Source organism: Elgaria multicarinata, chromosome 2 (assembly GCF_023053635.1).
Source record: "Elgaria multicarinata webbii isolate HBS135686 ecotype San Diego chromosome 2, rElgMul1.1.pri, whole genome shotgun sequence".
Lineage (NCBI taxonomy): Eukaryota > Metazoa > Chordata > Lepidosauria > Squamata > Anguidae > Elgaria > Elgaria multicarinata.
The window spans coordinates 22,459,412-22,478,669 of NC_086172.1; the positions used below are offsets into that span (position 1 = coordinate 22,459,412).

Here is a 19,258-nt window from a genome sequence, read left to right on the forward strand (position 1 = left end):
TTACAGAGGTAGGCAGCCTGGTGCCCACTAGCTGTTTTGGACCACAACTTCCATCAGCATGGTCAATGGTCAGGAATTGTGGGACTTGCAGTCCAAAACATCGGGAGGGCACTGGTGTACAGCCATTCTTTTTCTATGGGAAACAACTGTAAATATAATTAAAAGGAAAACTCAAATGATAATAGTCTTGATTTAAAACGACAACAGGGGGAGGAGAAGACATCAACGGTACCAACTCTAGACTTCTTTCTTCATTCTTAAGTGTCCAGCAATTCTTCTGAGCAAAGCAGATTCACTCTTGTAAACGTGGGCGCTTATTAAATCGCCATTCAATTCTTTCTTCTTCGGTACGGGAGCCACCTGAATTTGTGAAAAGATGCCTAAATGTTGGGGGAAAGCAACAGGAAAATATTTCTGGTGCACCTCGACATTTTATGTTTCCTGACATGATCAATGTTGTTTCCTGTGCTTTCAAATTTTTCTTCGTTTGATATGATTGATCCTCAGGAGAGCTAGTTAATTGGACAGGAGACATACTTCAAATCGCCCTAGCAGCAGCTTTGTATGCATGAAACTGCTGTTCCTTACATGCAAACCCACAGTGTATACAAGGATTTTCCATTCAATGTTAGAGAGAGATAAAAAAAAAATCAACACTGAGGCCGTGTAATCAACTATTTAACAGGAGTAAGTAATGAAACCCAGTACTTAACCCTAACCCCCACGTACATGCATACACTTCCTTGGGCATTGTGCTAGTGTGACATACACAATATTCAAATTATCACAAAAGCCACTATTAATTAATCTATTAACTGAGCAAGGGGGGGGGGAACCCGGGGCTACAGATAAAATCTAAGTAAGCATGAAATGAAAAACAGCTGGGAAATGAATTGGGGGTCCTGTTATAAATTGTCTTCTTTCTGACACTCATTGACAGACCTGGGTTATATTCTCAACCCTCCGCAGTTTCCCTGTGTGGCCCTGGACGTTTTCCTGTCCTCAGCTCTCAACTACCCTTCTGTCAAAATGAATACTTCACACACAATTGAAACTGTTGTGCAGTTCATATAGAATAAAGAAGTTATTATTCAGTTCAGTTCTACTTCCCACAGTGCTAGATGTTGTTGTTTTTCTCTGTGATGTATTGCCAATTGTTTTTTCTGCTTTTGTTTGGTTAAGCATGGTAGAGAGTGATCATGTTAGATTAACACACACTGGCTTTGTAGTGAAACAATATAGATAACATTTAGATTATCTGCGTTTTTCCCATTTTTGTTTAGGAGATATCCGAACTTGGACACCTGCTGAGTTTGTAGCTTTGGGGGGAAAAACGTTTAAATTTAGAGTAATCTTGAGTCGATGATTGACATGAACACCATTCCCTTACAGTTCTCATTTGTACAAAGCCCACTGTGCCTGGCTGCCATTATTCCCATTTTATAGATGGAGATCTGAGGCTGTGGGATGGTGCAGATGTAATTCTGTCTCCCTGCTCATCATGATTATCACATTGGGAGACAGCCTTCAGCACTTTGCCTCCTGGAGCTAACTCAACCTTCCCTAGTTAAGCACATCGTTGGTACCAATATGAACGATGGTTAACGCTACTTATGATTTCCCTCAGTTCAAGATCTGAGCCCCCAAATTGAAGTCTAAATCATCCACGAAGCATTAAATATAGTCGGAAAGCTTGCAGAATGAACCACTAGTCAGCCCAATAAATTATAATAAGCACCACACACTGGAACAACCTCTGCATATGTCCTGTTGAAGCAGCTGGAAGAAGCAAAGGCCCAACTCCCATTCATTCTGACAGGGCTTGCTCAGGGGAGATTTCCCCGTCTGTCCATCAATTGGACAGCCCAACCTAGTTAGTCCCTGGCCAACAGCTGGTTGGCCACTGTGTGAACAGAGTGCTGGATTAGTCTGATCCAGCATGGCACTTCTTACGTTCTTATCCATGCTTAGATCATTTGATCCCTTCTGAAGCTTGCTATGGTTGGCTTTTGCGTAATTTCCAGCATTCGTTGTCCTGACAAAAGAACGGCACAATAGTTTGGGCATTCTGTGTCACACAACGGGCTCAACTAGGATGAATCCAAGCTGCTTTCAATGGGACTTTCAGTACCATTCTAACCATGGGCAGAAGCAAGTGGAAGTCCACTAACGTGACAAGACTCTCCCCCTCTCATGCCCCCCCAAATATACTTCAGGATTCCCACAACCTTCTGGAGTAGATTTTGAAGGTACACCGGTGGCTGCAGGGGGGAGAGGGGGATCACCACTGTCTCACTTCCATGAATGGAAGCAATTCCATCAGGGGAAGATCATCCTTGGTTCTCACCCCAGGTTTACTTTGATTTAACTCCTACTGATTGCAATTGAATTTACCTCCCCAGCTGCTAAAGGCAAGGTCTGAAAAGGCCCTTAGTCACAACTAAGTTTTGCTGGATTGTGCCCTGACAGTGTCTGACACATCGCTGCCACATTCCTGCTGCACTAGCGGACATAAGTAGTAACAGCCTTGCTTACTCCTTGAGATCCACGATGGAAGTGCTGCAATCCGCTGTGGGGCTTCAGCCAGCTGCCTTTTCCCTAGGCCGTGGTTTCTGGAAAGTACACAATCTACGTAGATATCCCAGAAGAGTTGGGCAAGGTCCCAGAACAGAACTCCATGCTTCAAGTTCTCTGATGACTTGAGGAAGATCATAAAGTCCCAAAAGCCACTGATGGAGTCAGAAACATGTGGCTTCCTCATCTCTAGCAAGATGGTGGACGAGGATTCCCAGCACTGGGCATCAGCTACAGCCAGGGGATCAATCTGGCTGTAGCAGAAGAAAGGCGACACATAAAATAAGCCCATGATCAAAAGAGTGCGGGTCAATCTCATGTTGCAATGAATCTTTCTTGGGATACCAGAATCCACTGCCTCTCTGGAACCTGTCAAAAGCAAAAATAATATCACAATTCCCCACCCCTCACAGGCAAGCTCAGTGGGAGAGACCTTGCTTTGCATGCGGAAGGCCCCAGGTCTGACCCCTGGCATCTCCTGGTCAGGCTGAGGAGCCCGGCCTGAAACCCCAAAGGACGGCTCTAAGTTAGTGTAGAAAATACCGAGCCCGATAAAACAGCGGTCTGACTTGATATAAGGCAGTTTCCTATGTTACCTGGGCTAATGCAAGGAAGGGAAAGGAAAGGAACCTCTTGTGCAAAGCACTTGAGTCATTGCTGACTCCTCGAGGGACGCCTGCTTTCGCTGACGTTTTCTTGGCAGACTTTGTAGCGGGGTGGTTTGCCCTTGCCTTCCCCAGTCGCGTTTCCCTTTCCCCCAGCTAGCTGGGTACTCATTTTACCGACCTCGGAAGGATGGAAGGCTGAGTCGACCCGAGCCGGCTGCCTGAGAACCAGCTTCCACTGGGATCGAACTCAGGCCGTGGGGAGAGTTTCGGCTGCAGTAACTGCCGCTTACATATATATTTAAAATGTAATTTTGAAACTTAAATATGGTAGCATGTGCCATACTCACAAAAAGTTTTCACCCTTTCATATTTGATTGATTTAATAAATAATATTATGTGCAGGCCAACATGAGATTTACAATAAAATTAAAATTAAAAGAAATAACATTATATAAACGCATCCAAAAATCCTTCTTGAACTTAACAAAGTTGGCTCAATACAGCTGAAGAACCGGACCTTTTTCGTTCACATTGATTTCAGTGGGGAAGCTGGCTCGCTTACCTTGGTCTGTCTGAAATTGGTGCAAGGTGGACTGTTTGTGTTTGTTTGTTTTGTCCAGTTTCCCGTTACAATAGTTAAGGAATATGGGCTTAGATCCGGAGTTTTTACTCTTATCTGTGGCTGGATCCATGAGTTAAGTTCCCCACAGAACACTCCTGCTGACAGAAAGGCAGGGAAGGCCATTTTTGGCAACCCCCTCCCCTTCTGCGCCCCCCATTGCCAGCCCCCTCCCACTTCCTCAAGGGTTCCCCAGCCCTCCAGAGCAGGCATTTGGCGTAGGGACCGGGAGGGGGGGTTTCCAGAGGGAGAGGTGATCAGCAAAACATGAGTGCGTCCATGTTTGCAATGTTCCTTATTTCTGCATGTTAACATGCACATCACTGCGGAGAAAGGGGTGGAATTAAGAACTACAAGTTCCTATTGCCAGATGTGCAACATCAGAAATATCAACTCATATTTAGATAAATCGGAAGTCGAGTTTTACCCATTTCTAAATGTAAGATAGATGCTTAAAGGTAGATGCTCCTTCCTGCCATTCTTTAAGGAACTGCATGCATTGACATTTTTCATCACTAGTATATGAATTATTGTCGGTATTGCAGGTATAGCAAATCTTTCCTCGCCATCCCTTCCTCTCCCAGAGATTCCTTTGTCTCTGATATCCAAGCTGCTCTGTAGAAGTAGAGTATGTAATGTATGCTTGGCACTTGCTAAATTCTAGGTTAAGATGCACAATTTTCTAACACTGCTTCTAATAGCATACCGCGGTGGTGAGCTTCACTAAAACTGTAGCAACAATAGGACCACTGATAATTTGGAAGTATCAGAATACTGTGGTGAACACTGAATTTTGCAGGATCTTTTTTTAAAAAAAATGCAGAAAAGAGAGTCAAAAATAACAGCAACAACCCCAAGGGGGCAAAAAGCAACAGCAGCCCAAAGAGGATCAAGCCTGCTCTTTAGCTGTGAAATGTAGAGTGAGAGTTGGAAAAGAAAGATGGAGGGGGCAGGGTAGACTATCCCCCTTGGAGGGAAAGGCTGGCTGGAACCCCGAACAGCAGCGCTGTTGTGCTAGAAAGAGGAATGCGCTGCAGCATGTTGTTAGCTAATGTGGTGTTGTGGTCAGCGTGCAGGACGAGGATAGGGAGAGCTGGGTTCAGATCCCTGCTCAGCCTCAGCCATGACAAGGGGCCAGGCACCTCCCTCAGCCTAACCTACCTCACAGGATTGTTGTGAGGAGAAAAGTAAGGGGGGAGGTCATGCACGCTGCCTTGAGCTTCTTGGAGGAAAAGGAAGGCTCTGGATTTATTTATTTATTACATTTATTTATTACATTTATATACCGCCCCATAGCCAAACTCTCTAGGCGGTTTACAAAAATAACGAATACAGAATGAATGAATGAATGAATGAATGAATGAATGAAAGCTCAGCAAAGGAAGGGGAAATCTCCATTAATTTCTGCTTGGTCCAGTCCTACAATCCCCCTTCCTTTGCTTGTTGCTCTCTCGTTCCCCTCCTATCTCGGGGCTTGTTTTCTCCCTCTCCCTCTCCTTGGTAGTAGTTTTAGACCCCAAGAAGGGTGCGCAAGACTCCACCAGTAGCCCCACTCCAGCATTGTTTAACATAGCAGATGGTCGTTTCCATCCACCTAAGAGGAGGTAGTTGAGCCCCCAGATGTCTTGGAATACAAGGCCCATCAGGGCCGGGCAGTATGGCCAACAGTCGGGGGGTTATGGGGGCTGATGGCCAACCCCCCCCCCCGGAAGGCACTGCCTTAGAGACTAACAGATCTCTTGTGCGCTAGGTAGGGCGTTTATGGAGTCGCTTCGAGCTTTCCTCGAGCGCTGGACCGTGGGGCCTTTTCCCGCCTGGCCCCCGGAGGCCTCGCGCACTTCGGGAGGGCGCGCAGACTCCGCCGTAAGGAGAGTCACAGGCGCCCGCCAGGGCGGCGCCACGCCACGCCACGCCGCAGCTGCCTGTTTGCTGCCAGCGCCAGTGGGGTCCGGGGCAGCTCTGCCCGCGGGCTGGTGCTCTCCCCTCCCCGCGCTGGCGGAGGGGCCCCTCTTACCTTCTTGGAGGCGGTGGGGAACGCAATCGCGCCCGGGCGCTGCTGCCTCTGCCTTGACTCCTCCGAGCGCCGAACCTGAAGGCTCCATGGGGTTCCTTCCCCATCGCCTTTTCGCCTTTATAGAGACGTGGGAGTGGGTGGCTTGGCAGGGTCTTGCGTCAAAGCGCTGTGCCGACCCCCCACCCCCACCCCTTTCGGGTCCAGTCCGGGGGGGGGCGATGATGTCCCGGCCCTCCCGCAGGTCGTGGCTCCTGCCGCGAGCGCTTCCAGAGAACCTTTGCGCCCGACGCCCTGCCGAGATGCTGCAAGACCCGCTGGAGCCACGGAGCCTCTCTTGCAAGACCCGCTGTGGCGGCGGGACGGAGAGGGCGCCGAAGGCAGCGTCTCGACCGGCCGCGGGGACCTTCCGCCCGAAGCGCAGGGGCGCCGAAGGCAGGCACAGGCAGGCGCTTCTTCGGCAAGCGGTTCTCCGCCCGGCCAGCTGCGAGCGAGGGGAGAGGCGACCCCACGGAGTTCGGTGGAACTTGCTCCCAGGTAAGTGCGCATTGCAAGGAGAGGATAGGCCACAGTGCTGGCTGGGGCTTGTTGGCGTTGTAGTCCGAACAGGTGGCGGGCCCAGGGCTGCCTCGCCCTAGAGCCGAGGGGCCCGAACTCTTTCAGGCCAAGGGGTGAACTCCCCGTATGGGAGAGGCTGGATGGCCCTGAAACAAACACACCCAAAGCACCTGCGGGCCTGGGCTGAGAGCGCTTTCTGCGGGTGAGGAACCATTAGGCGCGCCATTTGGCCCCTTTAGAAGGGGGCGCGGTGGGGGGGATACAGGAGCTGGGAAACGACCAAACAGTGTGTGTGTGCGTGCGTGTTTTGCAGGGGACGCAGGTAGCCCTCGGTGATGGAAGGAAGGGGGACAGCGGCTGCCAGAGGGTCAGAATGGGATTTTAGGTGGGCTGGATTTGACCCCTTCTGCCCTAGAGGATATTTCCCAATTTTACAGTTTAGTTTATGATTTTAATTTTTGTGATCCGCTAAGGCTTTTGAGCAGCACTGAAATGTAGTGAAATAAATAAATAAATAAAATATTGGATTGCATCCCTTAAACAGGCACGTTGCTCTCCCACTGAAACTACTGAGCTTTCAAATAATGCGCTGAATAAACCCATGACAGATGCTCTGTTGGATAAGTGGCATAAAGCTGCCTTCTGCAAGTTGGTGCCCTCCAGGTGTCAGACTACAACTCCCATCATCCCTGGGTGATGGGACTTGTAGTCCAACGTATTTTGGAGAGCAGTGGCTTTGGGAAGGCTGGTATGAGCGGATGACAGAATGTGCCTTAACCTCCTATCAGAGCTGACTTCTGTAAGCAAAGCATGTTTGTTTTCAGGTGACACAGATATGGTGTTCAAGAAGATCCTTCTCACCTTTTAACCCTGAGGGGATGGAGGTACCCTGGGCTGCTCCTGTGGCATCTGGATTATACCCGTTATCCCTATCTGTCATGTAATGCTCATCAAGTGGACAGCCCAGCACCATTCAGCTACCCTTGCTTAGATCGTATGGTCCATTCTGACGCTTGCTTTGGTTTGCTTTTACATAATTTCCAGCATTTATTGCCCTGACAAAAGAATGGCAGAATAGTTTGGACATTCTGTGTCACACAAAGGGGCATAATTCCTTAAGAGAAAGCCAAAACTAAGCTGCACTGAAAACAATGGAACTATAATGAATCCATACTGGTTTCAATGGGACTTTCAGCCCCATCCTGACCATGGGCAGAAGCAAGTGGAAGTCCACTCATGCAACAGGACTTTTCCTGTTCCCTTTTCCCCTCTGGAGGCACTCATGCTCCCCAAAATCTGCTGCGGGGATCCCACAACCTTCTGGAGTAGATTCTGAATGTTCACAAGAGGCTACAGGGGGGAGGGGGAATCGCCACCATCCCACTTCCACTAATGGAAGCAGTTCCATCAGCAGAAGAATGTCCTTAGATCGCACCCCAGGTGAGATCCTTCTAACCTTTTAACCCCGATGGGGAGGAGATACCCTGGGATGCTACTGTGACATCTGGAAATAGCATAAGGCTGAAGAAATGTTGATTTCCATGTTGGGAACAAAACACATAAAGGCAGCACCACCTTTGCCTCATCACAGAACTCTCTGCAAAACAAGATAATTATGTTACCATGTCCTTTCCAAATGTTCAGTGTTTATAGGTGTAGCACCTCCCTGGTTGTATCCTCAGAAGAACCCTGAAAATTATGAAGGCAGCAGCAGTTATGTCCATGTAGTCTACAGGCCCGTTTCTTCAATTCAGCCATTCAGACTAATGTCACAAGAGACTTTACAATTAATTTTAATGGCATTTGGGAGCCTTTAAGGGTGTAATTTGCATTACTGGTATACTCATTTAGGATGTCTGACAAGACAATGAAGTTATTACGTCCTTTATTTCTGTACTGCTTTTACCCATTCTTCATCTTTTAGGTAATTAGAGAACCTCTTTCCCAGGGCATCTCCACAAAGGATATAATTCACCCTCTTTCAATGGCTTCAAAGGAAATTTGTGGTGGTGGTGGAAATGAAAGCAGGTGGCACAAAGGTTAAATCTGTCATAGGAAGGCAGGAACATATTTAATTATTTAATTATATTTCTATACTGTCTAATAGCCAAAGCTCTCTGGGTGGTTATAAGAACATACCTCATAAGAACGTAAGAAGTCCATCTAGTCCAGCACTCTGTTCACACAGTGGCCAACTAGCTGTTGGCCAAGGAACAAAACAGGACATGGTGCAACAGCACACACACACACACATATGTCCCCTAGCAACTGGTACACACAGGCTTACTGCCTCTGATACTGGAGGTTGCACTTAGCCATCAGGACTAGTAGCCATTGATAGCCTTCTCCTCTGGGAATTTATCCAACCCCCTTTTAAAGCCATCCAAATTTGTGGCCATCATCACATCTTGTGGTAGTAAATTCCATAGTTTAACTATGCGCTGTGTGAAGTACTACTTCCTTTTTATCTGTCCTGAATCTCCCACCAATCAGCTTCATGGGACGACCCCGGGTTCTAGAATTATGGGAGAGGGAGAAAAATGTCTCCCTATCCACATTCTCCATACCATGCATAATCTCGTACACCTCTCTCATGTCTCCCCTGAGCCACCTTTTCCCCCCAAGGTGATCCATCACAACTGCTGTAACCTTCCCTCATAGGGGAGATGCCGCAGTCCCTCATTTTCCGAAGGAAGCACAAACTCCTTTCCAGCTTCGTTCTTCCAACTGCACAAAGCAAAACTCAGACTGCAATCTTAACACAACCACATGGAAGCAAGTCCAATTGACCTCTGTGTGTCTTACCTCTGAGTAGAAATGCTGAAAGCTATCAAGGTGGGTTATGGATCCTTCCGATGTTACGTTTGTAGGATTGCATTTTATAAAACCACTTGAGGAAGTGCTCAGAACATGACTGAAAGCACGCCGTCATAAAGCATGTATTTATTGGTTTCCATTTTGTGCAGCTGATTCTAGCTTACAGAAGCTTTTGCCATAATACATTTGTTAGTCCTTAAGACTTCTTGTTATTTACCTTTATGATGTTAGAAATGTCAAAATTTTGGTATGGGACTTCTCTGACTAGGCACATTGCATGCATGCATCTGACCCTGGCAGTGCTACCTAAATGCGTGACTTTGAGCTGGCTCACCTGTGCTACAATGCTGGCAAAATTCTACCATGTGGTGGCTGAACTGGGTTTGATCTTGTGTGGCCAGATGGACGAGACTGGTGGATCTTTAATAGCATGTTGCTTGCCATGCCACACACCCTAGATTTTTGCGACCCAGCATAAAAGCTTCTGCAGGCGAGGCATGCACCCCAGCTTTATACAAACTTCTGGATCACATCTGCAATAAGTTGTCCTTCAAGGCATACTTAAAAGTGAAGTGTTTTAAATCCACTTGCAACTCTCATGTTCCCCCCAACGATGATTATCAGCATTGTGCGCTGGCACAGCAGAAGTTACATAAAATATCCAAGTAAGATTCCTTCTTTATTAAGGACTCCGCTGAGATCGGGCACGCTGTGAAAGTGCATGAATGCAAGAGGCATGGTCTCATGCTGCTATGCAGTTGAAGGCAACGAAACCTCCATTGTGCTCATGCTGTCCTGCTGATGTGGCCCAGGCTGGAACCGTGAAACTAGAGTCCAACTCAGAAGCATCGGCAGCTGCAGCAGCAATAGTTCATCCAGTCCACAACTGTCGGGGCTTCTATTACATGCCCAAGCAGTGAGGACACTGCAGCCATATATATATACTTTGCACCCCCTGTGCTGATGACAATGCTTAAGGAGTTGGTTGAGTCTCATCACTAAAGACAATTCATGAATCTCTCAACCCAAGATTGAAAGGTTGTATTCAACATCCGAGATCACACTCAATGCCTGTGAAGACTGACACACAGAGAAAACCAGAACCTCGTAGTTTGGCTTTTCAATAGCTCCTCACTCCTCAGCTACTGGACCCCACTTGGGCAGAGGGTGAGTCAAAAGTCTTTGGCGGGGATAAAGATCTCTTGTGCTTTAACGTAGTTAGATACCTTGAAAGCCAATCCTCCCTAGTCCTTGCAGCTGTGGACTGCCACCAACACTCCCAGCCACTTATTGGCCAGTTTGGCTCTGGGCCTCAAAGTTGGCTGTTCAGAGAACGGCTCAGGATCTGGATGGACTCCACCAGCCTAACGGTATCCAGTGGCTTGGAAGTTGCCCAACTAAAGAGAGATACAACAGCCAACTCGGTGTGATCGCTTGGCTTGCTGAGTGTATCGGCAGCAGCAACCTGCTTGTGCAGATATCCTTGTTTTATGAATTGCGCATGCACACGGAGGCTGCGCGTGGGATTCCTGTGCACAATGACTTGCTACGACCAGCACTTGGTTGTACATCTTCACTGGTTGCACATCTTTTAGATTTTGTTGGAAGTAAAGTAGGATGATCATCATTTACGGGTATGTTTTTGTGCCAACAGCTTCCACAGCCTTTAGTAAGGTTTTGTGACAGTGGCCCCCAGAGTTTTGCTAAGGGGATGCTACATTCCCTGCTACAAGTTCCAGCAGGGAACCTTCCTTAGTTAGCAATCCTAAGTACATTAAAAGTAAGCCTTGCTGAAATCAGTTTGACTGTCTTGCCCCCCTCCCTCCTTCCCTCACAGACACACACAGAACGATAGAGCACACTATCTTCTTGGCAAATCGTATAGCTCGCTCATACAAACCATTGGAATATATTTTCTGGACTGATCCATTTTCCTAGTTTTATTCATAAAGGGAAGGGTAACAGGTTCAAAAAGCAAATGGATTATACAAAAAAAAATACTGTGTGATAAGGCAGTAAATCAGACAAGCCAATCATATAAGCCAATTGCTGTGAAGGTGTAGAGTAAATGGCTTGTGACAATGCAGCTACTGGCATCCAGAGGCAAGCATGGAATGTCTTTCCTGATGCAGTGCAACCAGGCATAACAACATAGTGGATTCCATAGCAATTATTAGGCTTTTTAGCTCTGGGCGCCAATCCAGGCTGGTTCCTATCCCACCGCTACCACCACCATCCCTCTCTACCCATTTATTTTACAAATAAGCCTTGTACTACATTTGATCATGATAGGTGCTACCAGTATTGTTAACTTAAGACTGTTGCATCGGTATAAAGTGCTGACCTGATGCTGAGCCAATGGAGCAATCTTTGAGTGCAATTATGTTGACTAAGCTTCTGATCCATTAAACCAGACGCTCAAACTATCAAGACTGCTCATTTTACCACTGCAGGATGACCATATCTTCTGTAGTATTCTTGACTAGGATTTCTGTCTCTCAAATACACACATATTTGCTGTAATCCTATGACACTTTCCTTGGAGTAAGTCCCATGGAACTTCATGGAACTTTAGATATATAGGATTGTACTACAAAACCATTTTTTGGGAACTTTTGCTAATCATGGCTTGCTAAACACCATGTGTTTTTAGACATGTAAATATATGCAACACACACATTATAAAAATGAAAAGAGAGAACTGATCCACAGGAGAAATGCAGTTATCTGAAATGACCCTTCCATGCCAGGTAGGCAGTGTTGCATTGTCATATCTGATTTTTGACTAGACACATATAAACACATCGAACACTACAGTTTTTGTGAACCGCCCAGGGAGTTTTGGCTCTTGGGCGATATAAAAATGCAATAAATAAATAAATACTAATCAGAGACCTACTCTCCTTATGAGTGAATATAAATCCTGCTTTGATTAAGGGTTGTCTCCAGTAGTTCTGATAAAAACCAACCAACATTACTGTTTACTGCAACACTGATTGAATGTGCAACATAGGTATTGAATTAATGACAGCACAAGAAAAGATAAATATAGAAGTTGCAACTTTCTATGTTCATGAAGTCTTTAATACTCATTTACTGAGATGCAGAACAATGACAACTGAATTTCCATTCAACAGCAGCCAACAAGATATGAATGAGTATTAACTTCAAACAAAAACAAGTTTATGACATATTGTGCACTTTAAAAAATAATTACAAACAATTTTAAAGGAAGATTAATAGTGAAAGCAACAATGAATATAAAATGACTGATAGCTTTTTAGATTAAAAATAAATTCAAGTATTATTTTGTAAAGTTCCTCAGACATATGTCTTTGAATTTTAAGTTTGTGCAATACCTATCATTGCATAGTAAAGAAAATGTTGTAAAACTCCAGTTCTATGTAATTTATTTTAACATGCACCTAGAATATATTTTTGTTAATTTGCGTAGTGGAGCTTTCTCCTTAGTAGAGAATTTGCTCAGTTCAGTGGGAACATGCAGCATATCAACAGAAGCTATATAAAATTTCCATACATTTGCCTGTCAATATGAATCCTTTTTAATGGAACAAAGGTATAATGGCTAAAATGGAAAGTTAAAATTTATTCTATAACTCTAACCCTTAAAATGACACTGATAGTGGTAAAAAAATTAAGCAGTATATGTTCTCTACAAAATGTGGTAAATGAAGGATTATAAAATAAGTATCTACCCTAATAAGTTTGATTACATAACTCTAGTATCACACAAAATATTATAATCCACTTCTGTGAGCTATGTGGTTGTGTGGTCATTTACATTCTATACATAAAGTTTGTGTATTTTAAACACACATAAACATAACAGAAGAGTAGAGGAGAAATTTAGACAAGAAATTATATTTCTTATGAAACTGATGGTGTAACAAAAAGTTACACCAACTCTTACCATATGTACATAATTGGGGACCAGTGTGGTCTGATTAAAAACATCACATCGCACATTTACAATGTTTTGTGAATTACTTCAAGATATTTTTTTTAAAATACAACAATCTAATTTTTGTAACCATATTGAATGGCATTGTCTACTGTGGTTACCACATCGCTCCCAGAACAGAACCAAAAAGGAGACCGTAGCACCTATTTAGATATCCTTATTCCAAATACACTCAAAAGCGAAGTGGTATTAAGCAAAATAGTCCTATTGGCCAATATCACACTGTAAGTGAGAGGATCTGGAAAGGAGCGCATCAAGCAGGTACATTTTACACTTTCAGAGACTTGGATCAAATTTTGGGTTCAGGTCAAGAAGGAAAGGAAAATATATTGCCTACAAGATGTTGCAAAATCAGGACTGCCTTTTTATATTATTTTGAACACTAAATATCAACGATATATTCCAGTAACACAGATTTCCCACTGCAACTTTTACTCATGATGAATAGCAACTTTTATTCAATTATGGTGATAATGTGAAAAGAGCTATCAGCTAAACAGCTGTGTCATGCCTTCAAAATGTTGTAAGATTACTGTCATGGGAACGACTACTGTGAATGGCTACTGATTATACTACTATAAATATAGTGTGAAGAAAGATAGGTATCTCAAGTAATTGATATTTTAATAATTTAACTTCTACAGTCAAACCTAAATCAGATCCAATATTTTAAAAGTATCATGGCCTGCTTTGTTTTTAGGCTAGTTGTGAATTACGCAATGGAAAATAATCTTAAAATGGTAACGTATTTACATTAATATATAGTGAAGGTAATTTCTACAGTATCAGCGGAATTATCCTAGAATACACCAAAATATTTGTGACCAGATCAAAAGCTTTTAATTATGTGGCTCTTTGGAGTACAAATCAAAAGTTAAATGTAATCAAAAAGTAGTCTTCCATTGACATTTAACAAGCACTAGACAAAGCATTTGAAACTTTCACTGTGACTGTACTTCCTGATCCTATTTATCTGATGCTATAGGAATTGTAACAGAAGGTTTACAATATGGTTACTATCTTGAAAATGGATGGTTTAACTCAGAATGACCTATCGTTGACAATATTTCCCACCAGGCTTGGAAAACCTGTCAGTGCCATGCAGCGGCAGCACCACCAAGTGGGATGTAGATTTGGGCCTCAGCATAAAGTTAAAACAAGCCATCCTGCCAGAGTGCACCTATACAGGCATGTTTTATTCACAATACAACTCATTCTGGTCTGCTGATGGGAATTACCATGGCTGCTCCTTGCATTTACATTTACATCAGACTGTGGTCTGGTGTAAATGACGAAGTACTGCAGTGCTCAGTTGCTTGATAAGGATAAGGATGAGAGAACGAATGTATAATTAAATCCACTCTCATGCTTAAGGATGAAGAAATATAAACGACATTTTTGTTCTTACGTTGTCAAACAGAACTGAGCCACGACAGTAACCACAAGTAGTCTAAGGAAGTAACATTCAAGGCTGTGCTTTGAAAGGGACATACTACATAAATAAACTCAGAGAGACATGGATATTTGGATCATTTTTACAAGCTTGTCAGAAACAGAAAGGTGGATTTGGGATGAAGGGTGCTGGGGACCATAAAACAATACACGGGAAAGCCTTAACCTATTAAAAGCTCTCAGTATTTTATGGGTATTTAAGGCTTATTTAGGCTTCTTTTCCTTTCATACAATGTGAAATAGAGAAAGGAAAATGGATGGTAAAATTAAAAAGTTATAAGCTTGGCACTTCTGTGATTAATTTGACAGGGTGTCAACTTCTTACAATATATACAAAATATCTGCATGACAGCAAATAATGCATTTGGAAAGAGAAAAACTCATTGCATACGTATGCATTTATACATATTAATAGGTTTTGGATGGGTTTGGGTTTTGTTTGTTTTTTTGGTTTCAAGCATACAAATTTTAAAAGCACATCTGTTTTCTGCTGGAACTCAGTGTCTGCATGCGATATGCCTTTTTAGAGCAAGCCCAGAACCCCCACTATATAACATGCTGAAACAAAAATTAAAACACCTTAAAAAGAGGAGACTTTTAAAGAAGGGTTAAAACCCAAGGAGATAAAATTACACACAGAACAAAATCTTTAACAAAAGGTGTTATATCAGAAAGCGTTATGACAAAGTATGAGTAATGACAAAAATATCTTATTTTCATATTTAAAACTATACAACATGGTATGACCCTGCCATACCCCAAGGAGGTTTGCCCCGAAAGAAAAAAGAATAATGAGGAATATGGAAGGGAGTTATAGAGCTCAGAGAGTAGTTTGTGTTGCACAGGTGAAACATGGTATTATAAGAACCCAGAACCAGTTTTTCTGTGTTTTGCTTTTATTGTTTTCTTGGTATGCAGATTTTGCTTGGGGTCAGCTTGCTAGTTCATTTGCTGTATATATGCCATGCAGTTTACCATTTCAAAAGTTAGCTTATCATGCCACTGGAGTCTGTCAGTAATATTAAAAGGTCATGCGAACTGAAGTTATCAATTAAGAAACTCTTTACCTATTTTAATATTTTGAAACAGTTCTCTTATTGCACTTGGTTTGTTTACTCCGTTCTTTGTTTTTTTAAAAAAAGTTAGGCCAAAATAGTTCATTGATAACATTTGACTTGTCTCTTAACACCCTAAAAAAAGAGAAATGAGTGGAGGGAGTTCTTGAACTTGATCTCCAAAAAGGACAGTTTTCCTTCAGCCCTTTCATAAATATCTCAGCTTGCAGTTTGTAGTAAATCATTTCCTTCTGCAGTGATGTATTTTCTGTAAAGCTACTACAAAAAGCCACCATATTCAGAAATCCAGTAATGCACAGAAAAGTTCCTCCAATGAGTTCCTTAGATACCTTGTTGGCTTGGATCATATCTTCTCTTTTTGACATTTCTTCCAGTTAAAGAAGAGACAAAATAGTGAGATAAGGAAACAAAAAATACATTAGTTAGGCATAACTGAAAACAAAGTAATGTTATTATCATCCCACTGTAGTAAGGGCTCACACGACGACACTCAAAACATAAACTTGAAATAAACCAATTAAAAGTTTCATATTAAGAGGGTCTTACAACTCAGTTCTAATATTAATTCTAATGGTCCTGCAGAGTATGAAACTGCTTATATTAAATCTACATACCCTTTGGTGTAATATTAATGATAATTCATAGAGAATATTTTTGTGGCCACACCCAACCAGTTTCTATTCTGTTTAGCTATAATAAGCCAATATAGTTTGATTTCAACCTAAGACCATGTGTGCCCTTGGTGTCAGCCTTTACTACAATATGGAACAGAATACTTTCAATCTCCATATAGCAGATGCTGAGAAACTGCTCTTGAAGAAGAATGGACACCAGCACGGGTTAGTTGCGCCCTTGCAATTTTTGCCGCTGTTATTAGCAAACAAAGAAGCTTTTTGTATAAATGTCCATTCTCCTGTCATATCAATATCCTATATAAATAAACAGCAAGACATTACAAGGCAACACAAAAACTGGATGCAACCTCCCCATAATCTGGCTTTATGTGTGGCATCAAGCAAAGGGTTCATGCATTTAGTCTTAACATTGGGCGTGTGCAATGCTACCGCCACCAAATTATCATGCAGTAAAACAGAGAACAGGATTTCACAGATTCCCTAACATTATGGAACATAACATTTTTGGTCTTCTCCACTACATGCTCCTGCAACTAACTGTTGCTGCAGTGAACAGATTTTTTTTTTAAAAAAACAACTTTTTTCTTGTAAGTGTGGTAAGTTGTAAATGATTGCCAAAAGGCAGTATCTTCAGCCTTTACTTTTGTACCACGTAACAAACTCAAACATGCACTTATGGATCAGTGTTTTGAGAACCGTACTGTAACAACCATTTTCATGGCCTTTTGTACAAGAAATATACTCTTAAATATGTATCATGTATCACACTGACAGAATTATTCTGGTATAACACAGTAATCTCACTACTGCCTATGAAGTAATGGTAGATGTGAAATTTGTAGCCCAGTGGGATCCTATTTTTTTCCCCTTTTCTTTTTTATACCTCAGAACACCAACATAAATGGCTATAAAGACAATAATTTTCACCAATTGCTGCTGATGTGAACAGGTCACTGCTCTCAACTTGTATACATTTAAGACTCTGCAGGCCTGTCAGCCCTACTGACAACTATTTCGCCCCCCCCACTCATGGATTATCTTCTTCAAATCATAAACTTCGTCCGCAAAACCATAAGCCACAACGAGTCTATTAAGTCTTTAAAACAATTCTTTTCCTTTTGTTAAAACAGGCCAACATGGCTGGTATTAATATTATTAACAAAGATCTAGATTTGGAAAAAAAATGTCTTCGCTGTTTTCATACCACTCAATGCTTTTCACGACGCATGGAAAGCTTGAAAGCCTATTTTTTTAAATTATATAATGTATTCATTTCAAACTCACATTCCATTGTTTTCCGATTATGCAATTAATCTTGCATTGCCAATACAGTAAGAAAAAGTAGCTCAACCGTACTCTTGAAAAGTGATGGCCAAGGCATGTGTTTTGGCTTATAGAACACAAAATATATTTGACAATCTCAAAAACTGTAAAGATTAACCATATCGTGACTTTCTTTACTGTCCCCAAGATAGTTTTACGGCAGAAAGCACCACCATGACGCAGTTAGGATTTGTCATGTGAAGATCAATTGATTACAAAAGTGACCCATCTTTAACTTGCTAGTTCTACACAGTTAGAAACAGCCCATGTACAAAACACCAGACTATGCTGCTATTCCTACTTAAGGCTTTAATCACCTTTGATGTTTTGATATTTATAGGGGAACTCTAGGCATGTCTACTTGGAAGTAAATCTCATTTGATTCAAAAGTGCTTCCTCCCAAGTAAGTGCATAGGATTGCAGCCTAAACCAATTACTGGCCTGGTAATAAAGGTGAATCATATGTTTTTCCTCTAAGAAATAATAACAAAAAGGATAGAATATTAACACAAGGTTACTTATTCAGGCTTCATGTTGGGGTCCTTGCTGTCTAAGCAATTATTTCTGGCTGCTTCATAAAGAAAGCCAACTATAATTCATCTTATTTAGTTTCCTTCTGAACAATTTACAACTGGTCTTGTACAATATTAAATGAGTTGGAGAATATGAAGGATACATCTCTGCTCCCCCCACTCCCAAAATACTGGATTCTTTAATTATTAGATGTTGGGGTCAGGATTGGGGCATGTCATTAAGAAGTTCTACCCTATCATTAGACAACTACTTGCTGTGCATGTTAGGAGAGAGATGTAGTACATTGCTCATACTTGCCAAACTATGAAACAGAGCTTGTGGTCTTCCTTTTTGAAATTGTATGACTTATTTACATGATGAAAGATCACTGTATGCACACAGTGACCTGAAATACTGAGCATATGACTGAGGCTTTCATACACACAACATTTTAAAAACCATCTCGATGTTCTACTGAGGAAAATTCGGCTGTCTTAAACCTATCATATTTTCCTTAACAAGCATTTATTAAAACTATGAGAAAGATCTTAATGGTGAGTAATCTATGTTCATGCCTAGAGAAACTTTCATTTTGCTACGAAGACCTTATAAGAACCACCATTTTAGAGTGTGGCTCCAAAAGACCAGTTTGCTATCACTAGGTGCCTAGCAGCTGCACAGACATCTGGCATTATGAGAACATGTGTGCAGGAGCCTTGGTCTTGTGCATTTCCTCCTCCCATACCCTAAACCCACGAAATTGGATGCTTGTATTCCTAGTTTTCAGCAAACTAGTTTTTCTCCTGAATGCAGCAAACCATGGTTTAAGCAAAACATAGTTCGCCGGAAAATAAAGATTGGTTTCAAACCAGAGTTTGATCCTGGTTCAATCAAAACAGCAAAGTATGATTTGATACAAACCGGGAATGGAAGCGTGAAATTTCCTCCCCTTGTACAGGGGAAAGGGAAGACAAAGTATGTAAGATCAAGGCCCTTGCCTGCTTATTCACATAATGCCAAAGTTTGAATACAGCTCTCTGTGCAGCTGCTGAAAACAGATGAACCTAATAAAAGAGCTGGCTTAATGAAG

General features: G+C 42.5%; 2 protein-coding genes across 2 annotated transcripts in view; both read right to left on the reverse strand.

The window, feature by feature from the left end:
* Positions 1-237: 237 nt before the first annotated feature.
* On the reverse strand, positions 238-5,903 carry FAM237A (family with sequence similarity 237 member A). The gene is made up of 3 exons (XM_063115877.1): positions 5,534-5,903; positions 2,527-2,943; positions 238-380 (listed from the first exon to the last, which is right to left on the reverse strand). The coding sequence occupies exons 1-3, from the start codon at positions 5,901-5,903 to the stop codon at positions 238-240; spliced, it is 930 nt and encodes a 309-aa protein (XP_062971947.1).
* A 10,023-nt stretch (positions 5,904-15,926) lies between these two features.
* ADAM23 (ADAM metallopeptidase domain 23) overlaps positions 15,927-19,258 on the reverse strand; it is a 62,298-nt gene continuing 58,966 nt past the window's right edge. The window contains exon 22 of the mRNA XM_063116128.1: positions 15,927-16,064. Within this exon, the coding sequence (XP_062972198.1) occupies positions 16,019-16,064 (46 nt within the window). The 3' untranslated portion in view covers positions 15,927-16,018. The remainder of the gene's footprint in view (positions 16,065-19,258) is intronic.

Coding starts and splice junctions, on each gene's coding strand:
- FAM237A (XM_063115877.1), bottom strand. CDS start 5,903: ATGGAGCCTTCAGGTTCGGCGCTCGGAGGAGTCAAGGCAGAGGCAGCA. Junction 2,944..5,533: donor ACCTAGCGCACAAGAGATCT/GTTAGTCTCTAA, acceptor TGCTTTTGACAG/GTTCCAGAGAGGCAGTGGAT. Junction 381..2,526: donor GATCTCAAGGAGTAAGCAAG/GCTGTTACTACT, acceptor CCCAACATTTAG/GCATCTTTTCACAAATTCAG.